General features: G+C 35.3%; 2 protein-coding genes across 5 annotated transcripts in view; both read right to left on the reverse strand.

Moving 5' to 3' along the window:
• LOC111700903 (zinc finger protein Xfin) overlaps window positions 1–466 on the reverse strand; it is a 13378-nt gene extending 12912 nt beyond the window's left edge. For both annotated transcript variants that reach the window (XM_023471986.1, XM_023471978.1), the window contains exon 1: window positions 279–466. In XM_023471986.1, coding sequence (XP_023327754.1) covers window positions 279–447 — 169 coding nt within the window. In that variant the 5' untranslated portion in view covers window positions 448–466. The remainder of the gene's footprint in view (window positions 1–278) is intronic.
• LOC111700887 (serine-protein kinase ATM) lies at window positions 450–21222 on the reverse strand. Of its 3 annotated transcripts, XM_023471955.1 has the most exons (30): window positions 21098–21222; window positions 20372–20533; window positions 20012–20117; window positions 19534–19661; window positions 19224–19304; window positions 18737–18796; window positions 18323–18442; window positions 17407–17456; window positions 16981–17105; window positions 16084–16186; window positions 15141–15303; window positions 14786–15080; window positions 14363–14721; window positions 14106–14310; window positions 13811–13899; window positions 13314–13517; window positions 12750–12855; window positions 12286–12581; window positions 11860–12041; window positions 11503–11636; window positions 11062–11425; window positions 8878–10926; window positions 6502–8708; window positions 6031–6132; window positions 5267–5726; window positions 4530–4700; window positions 4151–4217; window positions 3443–3555; window positions 1328–1404; window positions 450–800 (listed from the first exon to the last, which is right to left on the reverse strand). In XM_023471955.1, exons 1-30 carry the CDS (start codon window positions 21167–21169, stop codon window positions 718–720), a joined length of 8733 nt encoding a protein of 2910 aa, XP_023327723.1. In that variant the 5' UTR covers window positions 21170–21222; the 3' UTR covers window positions 450–717. The 3 variants fall into 3 exon arrangements, with proteins under 3 accessions (XP_023327723.1, XP_023327732.1, XP_023327738.1); XM_023471964.1 differs by lacking the exons at window positions 450–800; window positions 1328–1404; window positions 3443–3555; window positions 4151–4217; window positions 4530–4700 and adding an exon at window positions 4835–4889; XM_023471970.1 differs by lacking the exons at window positions 450–800; window positions 1328–1404; window positions 3443–3555; window positions 4151–4217; window positions 4530–4700 and adding an exon at window positions 4922–5015.
• Window positions 21223–21701: the final 479 nt, after the last annotated feature.

Below are 21701 nucleotides of genomic sequence, written 5' to 3' on the forward strand. Positions count from 1 at the left end.
ATTAAATTTTTCTCCAAAGAAACAGAGTCTTTGTCACACATTAAAATTTTCCAATCCCTATGTCTTTGCAACATCATTGTGTAAACCTTTGATATTTCAAACTTAGATTATTTGATCCAACAGAATTCATAGTTTGAAATAACTAAGGACTACGACTTCGGGTTGCAAATATATAGGCATTAGAGAATTAGAGTTTGTATCAATGACTCTTTCCTTTATAAACAAACTAAATGCGTGTAATACTTTTGTAAAATGTCTGATTTAAAACTAGAAAGTTCCTATGCTCTGCTCTGAAGGTTCCAGTAGATTTCTCCACCATTGTTCAGATACTGCCAACATAACCGCGTGACAGGAGAAGGATCCATCCTTGCACACAATCTCTAAATCCGTCCCAACCCTCTCCTCTAGCAGGCTATACAGTAACCCTGGATACCGACACTCTTTCATTCTTTCTAAAAAAAAAACGTCTAGATTTTTATTGTTTAATTAAAAATCTTTTCAGGCACGGGTTATCACAGTTAAATACTATTTCATGGTTTCAAATAATTTTCTTTAAGTTGTATTACTTTTTTTCTTCGGCGTGAACAGTTCAAATAAATTCTCATTATGACGCTAAATAGCGCAGATTAATGTTCAAATTTATTTCTTCGAAATATCAGGTTCAGTCTTTTAGAACAATGATGAAAACCCAGATGGTCTAGAACCGTCGTAGAGAGTTTAGCACCAGGGAGACCAACCCACATATACTCTGGATAGTTTAGCAGGATCCGTTGCTTGTTGTATCAGTGCTCCAACCTGACCTGGAATTCAGGATTTATATCTAGGGAAGTTGGAAACTAGGTTGGGGGAAAATTCAATTCAGGTTTTGATATTAAATAGTCTTATGATCATGAAATACAACAAAGGAACAAACTCTAATTTTGTAATCCCTAATTGATTCACAGTTTGAGATATCTAAGGTCTACGACATTGGTTTGCCAAGATATAGGGATGATAAAATCAGAGTTTGAAGCAAAGGCTCAATTCCTCAAGTCCCATTTCAATTAATAAGTTAATTGATTTTTAAGCTATTTATTAAAATGTTTTTTAAAATAAATAAATAATGATTTATCTTAATAAAACTGTTTGCTTTTTTACAACTTAACATAAAATTTACATAAGACTGCTTAAATTTAGGCTTTCTATTCCATAGTTTTATGGGCCCCCACATTTGTTAGATAACTTACTTAAAAGTAGGAATCATCAAACAATGTAAAATGCCCACTCAGAAAATGTTCCCATAAATAATCAAAGTTTAAAAACTTCTTAAAAAATCATAAATCCTTTCCTGAGACGGATAGTTGTGAACCATCTTCTCTACCCTCAAGTTTAGATACAAGTACCATTAAAGCTCTACTTGCCATTCTAAACATTCAAATTATAAATACATCTATTCTATTCTAATTTCCTTTAAGATAATAATTGACTGGTAATTATTCAGTTTCATTAAATAATCATTCAAATTTAAACCCACTAAGAATGAGACAATACTCATCAAATACCACAAATTTATGGTATAAATTAAGTTTTCTTCTGAATAAATATAAACTGTGCTAATAAATGACGTAAGAAATAAATAATATATTTTACTTCTTTTGAACAACATTATCGACAATATGATTCCCCCAACAAAGGGAGGTTAAGTAACTTAACTTAACTTGGGACAGTTATGTAAAATAACCACCCGCTCTGCGAAGCTTTCAGGAAAAAAATTAGCGCATTTTCATCTCAAAAGGCGATAAAATTTTATACAGCTACTTTTTCTGTAAATTAAAAATGTTACATTACCACGGGTTCCCTTAACCAATTTTTCCTACAAAACATCCAGAAACCCTTGGAAAACCTGTGTAGAGTAAAATTTCCCTTAAGTTCCCATTGAAGTAGTTGTAAATAATTATTTAAAATAAAAACTATATAGACTCTAGGAATCTGTCCTAAAAGCGAACAGGATCCGATCGAACAATACATCATTGAGAGCGAATTAGAAATGCCAGAAATAATTTAATGAGTGTTCATTCTTCTATTAAGTTCCTTAATTTGTGGGAACTTTTTATAGCTATTCTAAAATTATATTTTTCACATTATTCTTCACAGGTAGAATACGACATTATTTCCAACCGGAATGTAGTTCTTATTTCTCCGTTCACCTCAGCTATGGAGTAGGTTTTAAAAAGAGTGACACCTGAGGTTTTTTTCCAGATTCTGAATGTAGAGTATGTTTAGAACTAGCATGTAGACTTTTAGAAATCTCTGTCGACTGCTTTTTGAGAAAATTCCATTTAAACTTTGTTGTGCAGTTTAGGCGTTTGACTCAAAGGTTTTCATGAGATTATTAGGCAATCTACAGTGTTTTAAGCTTTTCTGCTTAATTTTTATCATAATATGATAAATTTATCAATAGAGAATTAACAAATCTGAAACAACTATATATAAACAATGTTTTATTCTGAAAAAAACCCTCAGGTTTTAAAAACCTACTTCATGTTGTTGTTGTCGATTTAGCTTAACCAACCATAGCTAGTAGCGTTTATATGGACATGGAAATAAGTGAAGTATTTAATTTACCATCTACAAATATCCTGCAAATCTACTATCTTCATTCGATGAATAATTGTGAATTCTTGACCAGAACCTAAAAACCTTAAACCTAACAAATACTTTCATTTATTATTATATTGTATCCAGGATCGTCTCCGTCCTGTTGTTCATATACTCCGTCTGATTGATCTGATAGACAAATTTTCTCCACCTGGTGAGATGTTCACTGAGGTCGTCTTCTGCCTCTGAAAACCCTGTCTTCATTACTCGTTTAAATTCCTCAAGATCGAAGAACAATCTCAAGGTTGTCGTTTTCCTTGGTTCTCAGATACTCTCCTTCACTGATTTAAGGATCGCCCCTAAAGGTATGCTGCAATCACTGTGTGTGATTCATAAGATTTTCGTCTATCAATCATACCTCACCTAGAATTCTCTTTCAGACTCGAAAGGACTCTAAATGAAGCAAAAGATATCTGCTCGAAGACTGTCGCTTACATCAAACTCCAGCCGGAGCAACTGTGTACGTGTATTTTTATATAATAGAACATTTTTACTTGCCTGGTTTTGATAACTTGAAGATTAAGTTCATTATTTGAGACCTAGAGCAATATTTTGTTATCAATAATTATAATATATTTTGTAATCTTCAATAAAGCTTACAAACTATGACACACGTGTATTAATGTGGTGCGCTGGTTATCAGGGAATACTCGCCCCGGATATGAGAGAACTATTATGTTTTTAAAGCCTCAAAAATAAAGTTACGAGTACAGAACCTCCGCCCTCCGTACCGTAACTAGTGACAATACTCACTAAGCCACGATGCTCCATACCTACTTCGTAGCTGAGGTGAACGGTGATTTACCTGTTCCCTTGTCCATCCTCCTGTTTCTTAAGTTTCTCCCACTCCCCCGCCTGTTTAGCTGCCGCCTTGCTGGGCCCCACGCTCCAGTCATACAACGGGTCGTGCAGCATCACCTGGTCATTTAACATTATATTCTCAATTTTATAGAGGTAAAAAACAATTAACATTTAAAACTCAGTCTTTTTTATTCACCTTTTATACATTTAACAGTTTGTTCTTATTCTCTTATATTTACCTCTAGGACATTTAACAGTTTGTCCTTATTCTCTTATATTTACCTCTAGGAAATTTAACAGTTTGTCCTTATTCTCTTATATTTACCTCTAGGGCAGTTAACAGTTTGTCCTTATTCTCTTATATTTACCTCTCTGACGTTTAACAGTTTCTCCTTATTCTCTTATATTTACCTCTATGAAGTTTAACAGTTTGTCCTTATTCTTTTATATTTACCTCTAGGACGTTTAACAGTTTGTCCTTATTCTTTTATATTTACCTCTAGGACGTTTAACAGTTTGTCCTTATTCTCTTATATTTACCTCTATGAAGTTTAACAGTTTTTCCTTATTCTCTTATATTTACCTCTCTGACGTTTAACAGTTTGTCCTTATTCTCTAATATTTACCTCTAGGACGGTTAACAGTTTGTCCTTATTCTCTAATATTTACCTCTAGGACGGCTAACAGTTTGTCCTTATTCTCTAATATTTACCTCTAGGACGGTTAACAATTTGTCCTTATTCTCTCTAAGAACGCGCAAACTTCTTTCACAGTTACTCCTGAATTTGAAATCATTTTATTCAAAAGGTTACATGTTTATTTTTGTATTTACAACACGACACACTACTAATATTCTCATCATTTGTGTTGATTCAAAATCTACAATATCCTTCCTTCATTGTTCTAATTCTAAAGGGTACCGTTGTGAATCGAAAATGACAATTTGTGAATATTGAAATTACATATGGAAACCTTTTAAAGTTTCAAAAACTGGTAAAATTAAAATATTTTGTTCTGAGTTTACGGTTCACTTAAATATAAAAATGATTAATGGGACTACTCTCTAATTTGAACAGTATCTCCATGTTTACCTGAATACCCCTTCTACTCCTGTTGGACCGAACCCGTCTACAATATCTCTAGTGAGACGGAACGGAATTAGCTCTGGAGTTGGAAGGATCTTGCCTTTGTCGAATGCTACTCCGAAATCAATGTGAATAAGGTCGCCAGTTTTCAGGTCCAGTAGAATATTGTTGATGTGCCTGACAAGTTAAACATTATACAACTATATAGTTTTCAGGTGTAGTAGAATATTGTTGATGTGCCTGACAAGTTAAACATTATACAACTATATAGTTTTCAGGTGTAGTAGAATATTGTTGATGTGCCTGACAAGTTAAAAATTATACAACTATATACTTTTCAGGTCCAGTAGAATATTGTTGATGTGCCTGACAAGTTAAACATTATACAATTATATAGTTTTCAGGTCCAGTAGAATATTGTTGATGTGTCTGACAAGTCAAACATTATACAATTATATAGTTTTCAGGTCCAGTAGAATATTGTTGATGTGTCTGACAAGTTAAACATTATACAACTATATAGTTTTCAGACCCATAAAGTTAAAATCAAATTAGTTTGTAACTTAAAAAATATCCGTTTGTTTAGCGCTTGTTGTCTAATCATAAGTCGTTTATTGTTACATCTTTTCATACAAAAAAATCTTTTTTTTACAGAAAAATATCAATAAGCCTAAGAAATGAAAGATATATATTCAAAATCATCTGTGTTTCGAGTTTTTAATATTTTAAGTTAAATACTGAACCTGTCTCCAAGGCCTAGAATGTGTCCCACCATAGAGGATGCTGCAGCAGAGTTAGTAAAACAGTTCTTCCCCTTGAAGTACTCCTCAGGACTGGTAAACTGCTCCATCAAGAAGAATTTCATCGCAGGTGGGAAATTCTGACAGATTTTAAGATAAACCTTTTCCGGGTCCTTGGCATGACTGGAATGGTTGTAGGCTGCGTGGCACTCTGCACTAGTTAAGTGGTTGGGGAAATATTTCTTGTGTACTCCACCCTTCCTGTTCTCCCCTACCAATACGTTTCCTATAGGTAGGGTGTTACTGCACCATTCTAGTATTCCAGAACGCTGGGAGAGCGGAACTATCTTGTAGGTTCGAATTCTCAGGTTGTGCTTCCTTGTATCTCTATCCTGATCCAGGAGTTGGTTGGTTAGATCAAATACCTGCTGCATCACCGCATCCTGCCGGAGATCATCCTTTCCTACATTAATTAATAACACTTTTTACTTTCAAAGATTTTTTTTAGCCTGGGCTAAATTGACAGAATTTTAAAATGAGACTGTCTCAACAAAACGGGGATTAACTTTCCTAACTAAAACTTTTACGTAAAATTTTTGATTCATTAAAAAATAAACCAATTTTAGACTTAAATAAATAAAAATGGTAATTCTATGGGCTCCTTCTGTCTGAATTTTATTTAATTTGAAAAACTACGGGTTAAAATATCATGCAATCCATGGATTAAGGTCCATCTGGACCTTAATCCATGGATTAGTTGCATTTACCTTTCACTAGTTGAGGTCTCCGTATTCCATCAGTTCCAATACAAACAGTTTTCTTCGGGGCATTGATTCCTCCAACCATACTGAAGGAAGGTTCAAACCTCTCTAAAAAATTACAATTGTAAATAGTACATATACATTTGTTAGTTATTAGTTGTGTACCATTAAAACTGTTGCTCTTCAAGTTGTTTCAAATCTTTCATAGTCCATAAGCTTAGAAAGGAAACTAAATCAGTTTATCATGTTTGTTTAAAAACTAATGACAAATGTTTGAGAAAAGAATTAGTTATTCCGTGAATTAAAAACTTGCCACCTCAGGACCAAGAGTTTATTATTCGTGGAAATAATTTTTTTTCAAACAATCGAAAAAAAACTATGCTAATTTTTTACATTATTTAGATTTAAATCCCATTTGCGGAGATAAGGAACAGGATTTAAACCTTAAAACTAGGGACGGAAGTAAAGAATGGTTACCTATGCCCGGATATCTTGAGTAGTCTCCATCTGGTCTGACCGGAACATTATCTGTAGGGACTAGAACATCGTCCCATTGTTTGATCTTGGTATATCGATAACTGGCAGGGATACTGATGGATTTACTAGGATTCTTACCCACCTGGTGATAGGCTAGCTCCACCAGACCAAGAGATAGTTCAGAGTATTTACTGATAATATTCTCAAAGTTTCGCACCTTCTTCATGTCTCTTAACATGATATATGAAGCTTTGCTGCGCGCATCTCCACAATGATTGTCTGGTGGTGGTTTGTTATTTTCAAAAAATTCATCCAGATTGGCATTTTTCAAAGCAAGGACGATGGGCAGCACATGATGTGGATGTTCCAATGCGCAGCGTTGAATACAATTGAACAGAACAGCTGAAAACTCGACGCCATCTTGTTTCTTAAAGTCAGACATTCTAGCTGCCATCTGATAGAGAAGAGGAACTAGTCGGTAGGTCGGGATATTAGGTAGTCTTTTAGAGACTAAGGAGTTAAGCTCAACATTATCTTGGTTTGCAAACCAAAGAGATATCATCCTGTATACTGCTACAGATATATCTCCATGAAGTAAAACACTTAGATAATATTCCATAGATGTCATTAGATACGTTTCTTTTTCTTTCATCCACCGGTCAATCTCTAGTTTATCAATGGCTAAAAATCTAGTTTTGATGATTAAAGATTGTTTGAACGCCTTGTCAATTGTGCCTAGAGCTCCTTTCAGAACTGTTTCTTCCTTCTGCCGTAAATTGATGTTGGCCTGGCGCTCCTTGAACTCTGCGCTGTCCATGTACTCCTCAGCCTTCTTATAGTGCTGGTCTGCTAGGTTGGCCAACCCTAAATACGCCTCCACCAAGGAACTTTCCGTCCTTGAACCCTCCTTCTCCAGCAGCTCTACCGCTCTTTTAAAATATTTGTTCAGGATGATTTTAGAACATTCTGTTTTCTCTAGGTTCATCCACTGGCCTAGTGATACCAAAAGCTCCGGCAACAGTTGCTTCGTATCAGGATTCAAGTTCTTTTTCTCTTCAATCTCCTGGAGAAGACTTTTAGCGAGGAGAATTCCTTGGGAGTGCTTGCCTCTGCTCCACTCAACCTTAGCTTTCTCAAACTTAAACTCAGAGGAAACTAAACTCCTGGTGGTTTCCAGGATACTGTGACAGAACCAGAACCTACCAGACTCTCGGGCTCTTGTACACAGTGTCAACAGGGTTCTTTCCAGCAGCTTTGGTTGAGTTTTGATCAGAGCTGTGTTGAGAAGAGACATTCTGACACTATAGACTGGTTCTAAATGTCCAAAATCATCGTTATATATATCATCTTTACTCAAAAGTCCGTCAAGAATACTCAAAGTCTCCCCCTCGAGATCTTTTTTAGAAAATAGACTTGTCTCGTTCAAAAGTTTCAGCTTTGAGAGAATGGAGTATATCTCTGCACTAGATTCAAGATTAGTCCGTGTAATTGAATCAAGAATATGTGAATATGATAGGTTTAACCAATTCTTTACTCCATCTTTGTCACAATTATGAAAACTTTGAAGGCAGCCAAACACCGAGACATTAAAGGAACTCGCCTTTTCTTCTGGAAATACATTGTCCCACTCTCCTAGTCTCCAGGCACACTCTGCTTGAACATCTAGAACATTCTGACCAACTTCAGTAGTCTGAACACCAGTCATATACTTGGACAGTAGATGGAACAATCCGTTCTGGTATAAGCTTTGAACAAGACTGTTATTGCCATCTCTACTAGACGTGGAACATTGTACATCAAGGATTGGCAGATTATCAAAACTAACTTCTGTTTCAGACACCTCTGGTAAAACAGATTTGATCCCATGGTACGCATCCTTGTCGCTGATTTTAAGACTGGCGCTAGTTACAATTTTCCTGAGCTCACTAATCCTGGTTGGGTTGCAAGCTTGCAACCTGAGTAGAGGAGGTTTCTCATCATACTTCCCTAGGATCATATCCTGCTGTATACACCAGATATCAGAGAAGAGTAGAGCAGAGGAGTAGGAGGAGCAGAACAGTGCAGCACTAGCAACTGCTAGATAATCTAACCCCGGGAGCCAGAAGTTCCGCTCCCATATGGACTGATTAGCATCTCTGATCAAGTAGTCCGGTAGAACCTGGAGTCTAGTATAGGATACCACACCAACCAGGGCAGAAACTTTTCTCCTAAAGTTGAAAATATTTACAATAATAAACTTATTTTCGCAATAATAGGTCCAAATTAACTTAATTATAAAAGAATCAAAGCCATAACAAATATTGGTTTTACTTAAGTGAAAATAAGACAATTTTGAGGCAGCCTTTTTAACTTAATAATATTAATTTTATGATCTACCTTTCAAAATAGACTGGGACATTATCTTGGAGAAAGGTTGAAGAGGATCCAACCTGATCCTGAAACTCTTGAAAGAACGAGATGATCCGGGTTGAGACAACAAGGCGGATATTTTCGTCTTGATGCAACAAACATTCCTGGATGATGTATGGAAGGATGAGCTCACACAACTCTAGTGAATTCTCACACACACCTAGCATAAAACCTAGAACAGATTTATCTGAGAAGCAGTTTAGAAACCTTGCCACTAGAACCTTTATCCAGGAACTATACTCCAGTCTAGAATAAACCCAGAGACCCTCATCATCGATTTCATCCGTGAACCTTGTTACGTCCTGTATAACAGGAGGGACCTGGAGATTTCTTTTTCCTTTTTTCTTGAGTGGTTCCAAAACATTGAAACCACGGTCTTCAAGGCATAATTCCCGACCCTCTTGTGTGCTGCTGAGTATGTTGGAGATGGTGTTGAACACGTCCCTGGAGAAGGTTCCTGATTCCCTATTCAACAATTTGCTCAGTTTATTCAGGATTGGTTTAACATAAGCGAATGCTGGTTTGGATGGATCAGAAGGTTGAAAAGCAGAATTTGCTTTGAGAACATTGGATTTAAAATTCACGGGTCCTATCTCTCCCAGACAGTCAAGTGCCAGTGTTGAGATGGATTTGATATTCATCTTACTGAGGGTTAGGAGATGTATCACCAATTCTTTAACAACATCTAAATCCTTCTCCAGGAGTACATTAAGCTCTGTCCCTGATGTCTTCAACCTCTGTTTCAGCTGCCTGAGAATGTTTTCACAGAACTTGAACTCGACTAGATCAGTAACCCGGAGGAAGGTTCGTAGGAAGGAAGTTAAAGACAGATCTTTTTTATACTTTCCTACAGATACTGACAACAGAGAGAATATCTCCAGGGATGGATAGTCTTCTAGATTATCAAAATCATCTTTAAACTTATGAATGTTTTCAATGAATAGGAATTCAAGAATTCCTTTTGCATTTTGAGCTGAGTTAGAATCAGGGTCTTCACAGATTATATTTAAAAGACTGGAATTAATCTGAACCAAGGAGAAAACAAGACTATTCACAGATTTGGAAAAACTTTGCTGTATCAGGGTGTCCAAAACTACCAGAGCAGCTTTCTTACAGTCCAGGCTATTGGTTCGTTTAACTAAGTTTAGCAGTTGTTGACTCAAATACATGACTAGGAATGGCAAGGTGCTGGTATACGTTTGAGATGATGATGAGAAGAGGTTCATTAACCAGGTCTGGATGGAGAACAGACATCTGAGATGAGTTTGATTCTCTGAACCCATCAGATTAATGCAAAGTTCTACAGCTATCTGTGGGATTCCATGCGACTGTCTTTGGCAGAGAAAATCATAGGTTTCACTAAATTTAGAAGATATAAATTGAACAACAGCTTCAGCTGTTTCTATGTTTAGTCTAGGTGGACCAGACCTGATATCAACACTGCAATCTATACCTAGCCTAGTCTGCAGCTTACCATCCTCACATATACTAGAGAAGGAGGAATATATTACAGAGGGAAGGGCTTTCTCTAGGCTTGGTAAAAACTCAGCTCCTAGAACATGTTTGAGCAGAGCTCCCAACTCAGCCATCTTCTCTTTTAGCTCGACTTTGATTTTCAACTCTTGAGCAGCTAACCCAGGGATGGAGAGCTGTAGAAGTCGGTCTAGGTTTCTCTCCACTAGGATCAGATAATCAACCTGAACCAGTTCACCCAACTCCTGCATTGTCTCAGCCTTTGGCTCCCAGAGTAGGATTAAAGGTAGGACCAAGCTCTCATGATGAGTTAGGAATGCTGAAAAGCTAGCTTGCTTGAATCCAAGTTCATGAATTGGGAACTCAGAGTAGGGACACATTTCTTCTAAGAAATCGAAAAAAAGGCCAGGAAGAAGATCTTTTAACATCTTTCCTGTGTTCCCACTGTATTCTGCATGCTCTGATATCAGAGCAAGTACCGGAGCAAGGTTTAACTTACATCTCTGCTGCCTTAGTAGACAAAGAATGGTGGAGACAGCATATCTAGAATTAAAAGTACTATTAGTAAATGGAATATTGAAATCTGAATCATATTATTTTTGTATTGCCAAATATTCAATCGGCTTCATTCTTGGAATACATAATTGTATTAAATTGAAAAAAGTAAAGCCTAATCACCTGGCATAGCTGGAGCTACGAGAAACTAGTGCTGAACAAAGAATTAAAACTGAATTAATTCTTGATAACTGATCACTCTTCTTCCAGTCCTTGTAAACACAAACCTGGAACAAATCATCACAAACCAGGGATATAACGCAGCTGGAGAAATGACGAGGATCAAACTCTGGAGCTTCCATTACAATCTGGGTTGTCAAGGTTCTTACTCTGAGTGAGGGATGAGAGAGGAATCTAGGTAGACAGTTTATAATTGGAACTGGACCATCTGAATCTATACCCAGAGATGAGTCCTCAGTAGCGGAGAGATTATGCGTCTCACTACTCCAACTCAACCAACTGGATTCAGTAGAACCATCAGGATTACCTTAATTATTAATCAGATTAATCTCTGAGAACAATACTACTCCTGTCCTTACAAAAATATCAAGGTTTAAAACTCACCAAGTTTTGAGATTGTTTTGACTAGTTGGAGAGTAAACTCAATGCTGAACCTTGAGTAGTTCAACTTTGAATTCTGTTTCAACAAAACCTCAAGCAAACGGTTAATCACCGTCCCACACTTGACAGATCCCAACCTATATAATTCATTTAATATATAGTGTTGTTGAATTAAGAATTAAGAGGTTAAATCTGAAAGGCCCCCCCTCCCAGGGGGTTTAGTACATAATGGAGAGATTTACCACCATTTCAAGTTCTAACAATTTTTACTCTTTAATTTCTTGTACTGTACTAGTTCCGTTTCGTTACCTTTCCTTTCCTTTCCTTTCCTCCCCTCCCCTCCCCTCCTATTCTTCTGACCTTAATGCAGGTTGGGCCAAGTTCTCAATGATCTTGAGTATCCCGAGCATTCCAACATAATCAAATTTCTTCTGTGTCATGCAGTTCTTCGCTATCTCCTTTAGTATCTCGGACAGTTTGTCCAGGGTGTCCTTCATGAGGTTTATGGATGAACCTAACTCTCGGATACAGAATACCACGGCCTAAACAAATAACAGATTTACTGACAACAATCTTATGTCTTATATAAAAGAAGTAATCTGTGTTTGTCTCTCAGATCATTAATATATAAACCATATTTGCCCCTTTTATGGGGAAACCAGTAGAACTACATGAGTAATCTTAGCTTGGTTTGAAAAATTAAAAATAGCCAGGCAAAGCTAGGTTCCCAAGATTGAGTCTAGGATAAAAACAAGTTTAAGAAACAAATGATGAAGATAAACCAACCTTGATTGTAGAATGTGAGAACTGGAAAACTTCCAGGATTCTATCAATCAGGAAAACAAGGTTTGACTGTTTCTCCGCCATCAGCGGAAGATCGATATTGATCTCCAGGTTCGGAGAATACCAGAGAACAAGAAGATAAAAAGATTTTTCAACTAACAACAGTTCTCTCCCCTCTTCTGGACCTTCTTCCAAAGAATTGAGATCAGCAGAAAATTCATCAACTTGATTATTAGATTCTGTTTCAGTTGACTGAGATGCATCATCAAAATCATCGAACGGATTATGACCGCTATCACCTAAATTTCATAAACAATTAATTTGACAGGATATCATTGTTTCTAAATTCCTTGCTAACATAGGCTGAATACGAAGCGTGCAATTATAAAATATATGGATTTCATCAGTTTACCATGGATACCTACAGTGCAGTGGGACCTCATGAAGTTGTGGAATACCGCTAATACCTGATGATTGAGAAGGTTGTTTAGAATCCAACCTTTTCTCCCAGATATTACAGGTCTCTATCAAGGTTCGCTCAACCTTCTCCATCATCTTGAACAGATTTATTTCCTGATCAAGTCAGAGGTTTTTTAAAAATAATTAAAGCAGGTTCATGAAGAGTAGTGGTTATAATGAAGATCTTATATTTGAATTTCATGTTAAAGGAAGTAATCTAAAAACCTATCTGATTTGAAGGGTATAAAATCAAAGTTTGCGTAGTGATAGGAAATTATATCGTTACAATGTAGTCGATTTTTTTAATTCAAGTTTTGATTGATTACAAGCTTTTTCCGAATTGCAAGCTTACAAGTAATCAAAGAGAAGCTTTTTTACTTGTAAGCTTCTCATGACTACTATTTTATGTGTATCCATGCAGTTGAACAGCTTGATCTTAATCAAAATTCAATTCAAAAATCGTCTTCACTGTATTGATATATACGCCTACCAAATGTAAACTATTTCCTATGAATTATACTTAAACTTTTTCGTCTAAAAGTATAAAAAAAATTCAAAAAAAAACTCTCTGCCTGTAGATACAAGCACCCAAGGTCAAGTCCAGAAAGCCTGGGTAGGGTTTGAAAGAAGGATATCCAGGTTTCAAGAAGAAAAATAATCTCCACATTTTCTCTCGTCTTCTCGAGGAGTTTCAGGGACATTTCTACGGATTTCTTGAGAAGAATCTTTGCCATTTGTTTAATCTTAGAGTTCTCTGCCAACTGTTTATACTCAACCTAAATTAAATATTTTAAAATGTTTGAGACCTTTTTTGGAACTTAATAAATTAATGTCCAGGCATTAAGGTTTGAGTTTGGAAAAATTAATTTTAATGTCGTCTTTTCCTTTACATGCTAAAAATCTGTATTCCTTTGTAAACATCAAAGATAGTTTTTGACAGTTACTAAATAAGAAAAATTTGATCTGAACTTCTAACTTCTAAACTTCCCATTGGCAAATAAGCGGATCTAAATTTATGAATCTGAAAAAGTGCGATCTTGGAGATTGGATTTCTTTTGAACTTTCCTACCTTACGTTTAGAGAATCCATGAAGATAGAATAGGAAGGTTTCTGCTTCTCTCAACAGAGACTTGATCCCGAGATCGAGCTCTGCCGGTTCTACAATTCGTATATTATGTGTGTCAGAAATGAAATGTTGACATATCTAAGTCTTAACGAGACTTTTTACGTAATTTCAAGCATTCCCTTATGACATTATAAGAAACAAGGTTGAATATAAATTAAGCTGATTATCAGTTTTAACTTATTTGTTAAATTTTATGTTAAAAGCTGAGATAAAAGGTATTAAAGGTGATTAAGCTTACCCTGAATCATAATGCAAGCATGTTTATGCATAAGTTTCACCACCTCGGTCTCAACTTCTGGGAGTATAAATCCTCGAATATCCTGGACAGGGTCTACAGATGGTTTAGTTTGGAGGACACAATTGATATGACAGGAACAGAGAAGGTCAATCTCTAGTTCAGTCATCTTGTAACAAGGTTTAGCTTCAGCAGAAACCTTGCTCACCTTAAAATTTATTGTTTTTAGCATGACATTTAATGGGTNAAAATACTATTACCTTACTAAGCGCAAGTGAGACTAGAATCTCTCCTAAAACGGAGGGATCTACGGAGACCTGAACGCCCGGAGTTTCATCTTGCTCCGGAAACAGCCAGCAGAGTAGGGAATCTCTAGATATAGACCTAGAGTCTGTAACAGGATGGTTCCTAAGCATGAAGAGAAGTGTGTTGAGGGTGTCCGGGGCAAACTTGACCAGGTGGTTGGTGTACAAGGAGTATACATGCTGAACTGGGATGATGGGAGATCTATGGATTAGTTCATGGAACAGTTGATGCCCCTGAGATCCAGCCTGGTTCATACTAACCATATTCAAGGTGGTTCTTGTCACAACATCCCAGTCAGAACTCTTATCTAAACCTAAAAAAAATTTAATTAAAAAGTATATTTAAAAAATATTTTAAGGTTTTGTTTTTAACCCTACCTGTTGCATGAAGTAGATTAAGGCAGACAGACAAGCAATGCTTCTTTGTTGCAACCGACTTGGTTCCTTGCAATAGGTTTGATAGGACCCGGAGAACTTGAATTCTCAACTCTGCATCAAACATATCCGGGAACCGTCCCAGTAGACCTCCTAGGATTTGGAGCCAAGGAACTCTGTTAAGATCATTCTCCGTGTGGGTTTGAATCTTTTCAAGTAAAGAACGGAAACTTGTTTCTAAAGATCCATTCTCTCTGACAAGATCTAGTCGGAGACGTTTTGATGGTGGAGCTTCGTTCTAAAAAAAATTAATTTTAATCGAAACGAAGTTGTTAGAAAAACACAAAATTCAACAAACCTGTGTTGTGTCAAGAGGTACAAGCTGAGTTACGTTACAGGTTTCAAGTTCTCTGGTTAGAGTTTGTCGGAGTAGGTTTACGGAGAAGGATAGAAAGGTTTCCTCCAACTCATAATCACTCACAGAGCGGGATCCTCGAGCCTTGTTCTGACGGAGCTTATTCCTAACCCATGAAAATGAAAATCTGCAACAAGTTTCTTTGTGGTTAAAGGGACTGTAAGCGTAGTTTCAAGAGGCCCTCCATACTGATTAATGCCAGTGCTGATTCACAACAATGCTCTTGAAATCTTTATCTGATCTATTTTGTGTTCTAGGTTTAAACGTGTTGTATGCATCTAGAATTTTTCAGCAGTAGAGAAATACGCAAGTCCTTTTTGTAAAGAATCCAAATGAAAAAAATCTTTTCTAAAAATTATAAACATTTATATCTAATTCATACTTTATCACACAAATAATTCAAGGGTAACGTTGTAAATCAGGCATTGTCATCTTTGTAAAGGGTCGCTAGAAATTACCAACTGTCCCTTTAATATATATATAGTAGACGAAATAGAAATCATAAGGTTTAGGGCCAACTAACATATTTTAAGTTCTAGTTTCTATGTTTTCTTAAGGTTCCATCTAGGTTTTTAAGTTCTAGTTTCTATATCTTATTAAGGTTCTATCTAGGTTTTTAAGTTCTAGCTTCTATGTTTTATTTAGGTTTTTATCTAGGTTTTTAATTTCTAGTTTCTATATTTTATTAAGGTTCTATCTAGGTTTTTAAGTTCTAGTTTCTATGTTTTATTAAGGTTTCTATCTAGGTTTTTAAGTTCTAGTTTCTATGTTTTATTTAGGTTTATATCTAGATTTTTAAGTTCCAGTTTCTATGTTTTATTAAGGTTTCTATCTAGGTTTTTAAGTTCTAGTTTCTATGTTTAATTAAGGTTTCTATCTAGGTTTCCTGATACTGGTTTCAACAACATTCTGATGAAGTCTCAAAAGCTGGTGATGCCACTGCTCCTGATTACAGACAAGAGATCCACTTCGTACATCCTTAGCACCACCTACAGGAGACAAAATCTCGTATAGGAACTGTAGACGTAATTTTATGTGATTCTGTGTTCGAATTTAATGAATTTAAGCTGCGTCTCAAAATCCCCCAAAACCGGTTTTATTGAGCACCGGCTTAAATCTTTAAAAAAAGAATACAATTTTAAGTGGAACCAACCATATATGAGCCACAGCTTAAATTTAAATCGTTGCTCAAATTCTTTAAATTCGGCCTCTGGGTTGATAAATTGCCACGGTCGAATTAAAACGTTTACCATATAATGCTTATTCTGATCAAGAACGAATGAGGTATCAAAATATTTTTATCGTTAGAAATTAATTATTTTAATTGTGGTTTCTCTGAGAAAGTGACTTGCAGATCTGTGCAGCAGAAACAAAAGATGATATTGTCAGAATTAATCACTTTAAGCCGGAAAAACGAGTAAATCCTTCACATTCTTAATCACATAAAGGATTAACGGTACCACCATTGTGAATCAGCGATGCCCGTCTTAAAATGGAAAGTCCCATGAAACTACAAAGTCATTGCGAAAATGAAAGCTGAACAAAGGTTGTAATTTAGTAAAATAGAAAATGAATAGAAAGTTAAAACGAAACAAGTATTTAAGTAAAACAAAAACAACCGAAGAAAAGAATGTGCTTCTAGTTAAAAGGCCGGGATGGAGGCAACGAGAAATGCGAAAATTAAAAGAATTAAAGAGAATCATAATCACAAAAGGAGCAATTGGATCTCTAAAATAATATCAAGACAAGGTTAAAAGATTGATTAACATAAACAAATGTGAACCTGGATGATGAACAAGGATCTGAAGATTAAGAAAGTCTAGAGCAGGTTTAGTTCCAGGATTCCTCTCATCCCAAGCTTGGAGAACACAATGAACAGTTTCTTCTCCTAATTTGCAAACCTCTCTCCTGCACGAAACCGAAAATTCTTTAAATAGATGATAATCAAGTTAGTATTTTCTATTTACGATCAAAAGCAGTAATTAAATTAACTCGTGAAAACCTAGTATCAAGACTTAACTGCCTATTATTATTATTATTAACCTAAAATATTGTGGGTTCTAAATCAAGTAACTTAGATATCTACTGGACACCATCAAGATCAAAAATCCTTTTAAAACCCATTCTACACCCTATATTTTGTACTCTATGGCCGCATACAAGACCCTACCCCTTGTGAAAGAAGGAAATAGTTGTAGTTTGTTTTTACCTGAAGTTGACCGCAGCAATTTGACAATACAGTGTAGCCGCCTCTATAACCTGTACAGAAATTCATAGTTTATCTTATTATTGATAATCATGTTAACTGTGTTAACTTGATAGAGTAAATTAATTACTGTTTGCTCCTTCTATATTCCTATCTAAGGTTGGAACTTTTATGTTGAGTATCGTTAATCTAGAACCCTTGATCTCGGTATCCAATGTGGGCTCAATTTGAGGATTTAAGTGCGTGATCCCTCAATTAAGGTTATCCCTGGAGGATATGAACACCACCGTCCACGGGATATCAAATCCCTGCAGGATATGAACACCACCGTCCACGGGATATCAAATCCCTGCAAGATATGAACACCACCGTCCACGGGATATCAAATCCCTGCAGGATATGAACACCACCGTCCTCGGGATATCAAATCCCTGCAGGATATGAACACCACCGTCCACGGGATATCAAATCCCTGCAGGATATGAACACCACCGTCCTCGGGATATCAAATCCCTGCAGGATATGAACACCACCGTCCACGGGATATCAAATCGGAATTAAATGAATCCGTAAGTCTGCAAAAATTGGAGATCAATGCTTTTATTTCGAGATTTACAACACAAAAGTTCTGACCTCTGGATTTCTAGGAGTCTACAGTCTACCTAGGAGTATAATGTATGTATGACTACTTCAGACATGTTTTTATCTTTATTGGCATATTCATGAAAATTGGTAGATTTTCCAAACTAAATTGACAAAGATAAAAATTCTCATGTTAGTCGAACTGACCCAAATGTTGGTCTAGGAGGAGTCCTGACACGTTGCCTACCTCTAGTTGAGTCGGGGAATCAGGTCTAGCTGATACGTTGCCTACCTCTAGTTGAGTCGGGGAATCAGGTCTAGCTGATACGTTGCCTACCTCTAGTTGAGTTGGGGAATCAGGTCTAGCTGATAGTTTAGTTGCTGTAAGTAATCCCTTGATTAAGTTCCACACCTTACTGGTGTATAACACCCTGGTCAACTCACACACATCAATACCCTGATATAGCAATTTTTATTCTATATGCTAAATTCATTTATATAGATATGATCAACCATCGTCCTGTAGGAGTCAAGGTTAACAATATCTTTAACAAAAACAACAACAATAATAATTATAATGATAAGAAAATAAATAACATTAACAATAATAACAACAATGGGTAATGACCATTAAAAATGAGAATGACAATGATAATTACAATGATAACGGTAATAATAAACATAATGACTATAATATTTAAATTGATGTTGATAATGATACACATAAAAATGATATTTTCTAAAAACTTACATGTTTAATAGTTGAACGCAGTAACCGAACAGTACTAAAGACATCCAGTCTTTCAGGAGCCTAAGATAAAAAACAACATTTAAAGGGACTTTTCAGATATTTGGGTGATAAGAGAGTTCTAAACATAAAAAAGACGCGAGGGTCCTATTTATACCTTGCTCAGTTTTAAATTTCAGTACTCAACCCAAAAGTTACAGAGTTAAAGTGATTTTTTTTTGTAATTTTCTTTCACTTCTGTTGTTTTTACAAATAGATGCTAGTTAAGACTATTGCCAGACTTTTCTATCAGAAATCAATGTACATTTCTTCTTGGTATGCAACAATTTTCATTGAATTCCGCTTATCTAAATTATTTTATAAAGGTACAATGTCAATGTTAAAACCTGCTCTATAGAAAGAATGTCATTTACTCTGAGAAATATTACTTAATTGAAATTAAATTAAACATTTAAAATTTATATACAACTTTTTCAAGTCAACAGTCTACCTCTATAAGAAGATCAACTACTACATTCAGTATCTGTTCCCACTGATGCCCTTCTTCTGAACCAGATACACCAAGGGTAGCCTTAAAAAATGTAACAATATATAGACAGACATTTTTTATAAAACGCAAAAATCTGCAAATAAATCAAGTCAGTTTAAGAATAAATTATCCCCCTGGTTCCTCAGAACCAAACCAACAGAGATGTGTTTCAGTAAAATATTGGTAAACAACCTTACAGAAGAAGTAGAAATAGTTAAACTTCATTTCTCATTCATAAATATCCATCTCTGAATCACGATGATATATTTACCTGGCAGGTTGGATCTGATATAATCTCCTGAAGAAGACGAACAATATCATCAGCAAAGAGTTCCTTCAAGTATTCATTATCCAACAACTCCAGTAAATTCCTCGCTACAACCGACCAACGTAATCCGTCTGGAAAATTTAGAAAACACTAGAGAGGGAGTATTTACAGGGAAAGTTCTTTCAAAATCCAGATTTTAACCCACAACGTTTTAAAATAAGAAACATTATTATTTCTAATGGATCTTTTTTAACAAGATCATAATAAAAATTGACAAAAAGTTGACCTATTACACGCCTGTTAAGGACAAACTACACTTTAAGAAACGAATCAATGTATCAACTATCAACGTTAAAGCCGATCACTTTTTTAAAGACATGAAAAATACATAAAATTATTGACGATAACGTACAACCAACGCTAATCAAATCAAATTTTTAAAGGAGGAAATTTGCTATAAGAATACTTTTTTATGAACTACCTTTCCCAGGTTTCCTGATGACAAGCGTATAAAGGGACATTATCTCTCTCCTACGGTTAGTTCTGGTTCCAACCGCATTCTTACTTTGCTTCTCTTTCCGTTCATCCTTAGTCAAATATTCTTTCAATTTGTGAAACTTATAGTAATCTTCTTTTCAGTATATTAAATTCAATCCTAGTTCATTAAACTAGTTTTTCTGTTTTCTTTATTGCATTTTTGGAATAATAATTTTAAACTCATTCATTCTACACCATTTCATTCCAATCCTTATTTATTCCTTTAAGCTACAACAACAAACACACAAATAAAGCTGCTTTATTCCAAGAAAACCATTTATTAAATTTCAAGAAAAAGAAATACCGTTTTAATTTTCTCCGCCTCGAGTCTGAGAAAGGAATGCGCGGCGAAGTAAACATTTCGCCAGGTAAATCCCTCCCCACTTATAGAATTTTCGGTAGCACTGTGGAGAGCTGACACTATATTCTTGTTTGTCAGAAGATCCCGTAGAGAACCTTCAGCTTTCTAAACAATATTTAATATTTAGATTATTCGAGTTCAACGTGAAATATTCCGCTGTGTAAGAATATTAATAGTAATACCAGAGTTCAGCGTTAAATATTTAAGGAAATTAATAGGAACAGCAGAGTTCAGCGTGAAATATTAAACTATTGAAGAATATTAATAGTAATACCAGAGTTCAGCGTGACATATTAAACTATTGAAGAATATTAATAGTAATACCAGAGTTCAGCGTGACATATTAAACTATTGAAGAATATAAATAAGAACACCAGAGTTCCGCGTGAAATATTAAACTATTGAAGAATATTAATAGGAACACCAGAGTTCAGCGTGAAATATTAAACTATTGAAGAATATTAATAGGAACACCAGAGTTCGCGTGAAATATTAAACTATTGAAGAATATTAATAGGATCACCTAGTTTGGAGTAAAATAAGTAACCTTTGATATAAAACTATTTTGAATATAAATGAGAATAAGCGTGAAATTTACAAAACGTAAACAACAGTTTCAATTACCTAGTTTAGCGTGAAATACTAAATGTGAATAATAAAAAGTTTAACCTTTCTCGTTGTTACTTTTCCATCTGTTAGCTGGACACATGCTTCTCGGACCATCCATAATTGGTCCCCCATCACAGCCGTCCGATTTTTTCTACATTTACAAATCTGAAAAATATACAAGATAATAATATCACAGATATATATCACTTTAGGTACACTATACCTGTTACAGTCACAAACATCTTAAATCATGTTCAGGGAAATTTATTCAAACATAGAGCGTAAAAAAAACTAACCCATTTTTTAAGCAAATTTACAAATAAAAAAGTACACCCAAAATAAAGCCAACCAAAAGTCTAACCATATTTGCTTAAAAGAAATGTTACTGTTTTTGACCGAAATCTTACAAACTTTTAGAACAATGATGACATTATTTTTAGAGATTACGAATAGTTTTAAAATATCAGAATACATAAACAGAGCAGTAAGCTGTTATTATATTTTCTTTATAGAAGAAGCAAATTAACTTTCACAACTAAAATGAGTTTATGAAATAGGAGATGAATACACGTTCTAGTTTCTATTATCGTGGATCTAGAAGTTTATTTGATATTTGCTTTAACTTTCCGGTGCCTCTTCAAAGCCTTCAAGCAATCATTAAAAT

Source organism: Eurytemora carolleeae, unplaced genomic scaffold (assembly GCF_000591075.1).
Source record: "Eurytemora carolleeae unplaced genomic scaffold, Eaff_2.0 scaffold97, whole genome shotgun sequence".
NCBI classification, from domain to species: domain Eukaryota; kingdom Metazoa; phylum Arthropoda; class Copepoda; order Calanoida; family Temoridae; genus Eurytemora; species Eurytemora carolleeae.

What these genes read in the sequence shown, in the direction of transcription:
- LOC111700887 (XM_023471955.1), bottom strand. Translation starts at nt 21,169, where the DNA reads ATGGGGGACCAATTATGGATGGTCCGAGAAGCATGTGTCCAGCTAACA. An exon ending in ATTGCTGCGGTCAACTTCAG is followed by an intron (nt 17,106 to 17,406) that starts GTAAAAACAAAC and finishes GGTTTCGTGCAG; the next exon opens with GAGAGAGGTTTGCAAATTAG. An exon ending in TGCTTGCATTATGATTCAGG is followed by an intron (nt 13,900 to 14,105) that starts GTAAGCTTAATC and finishes TACGAATTGTAG; the next exon opens with AACCGGCAGAGCTCGATCTC.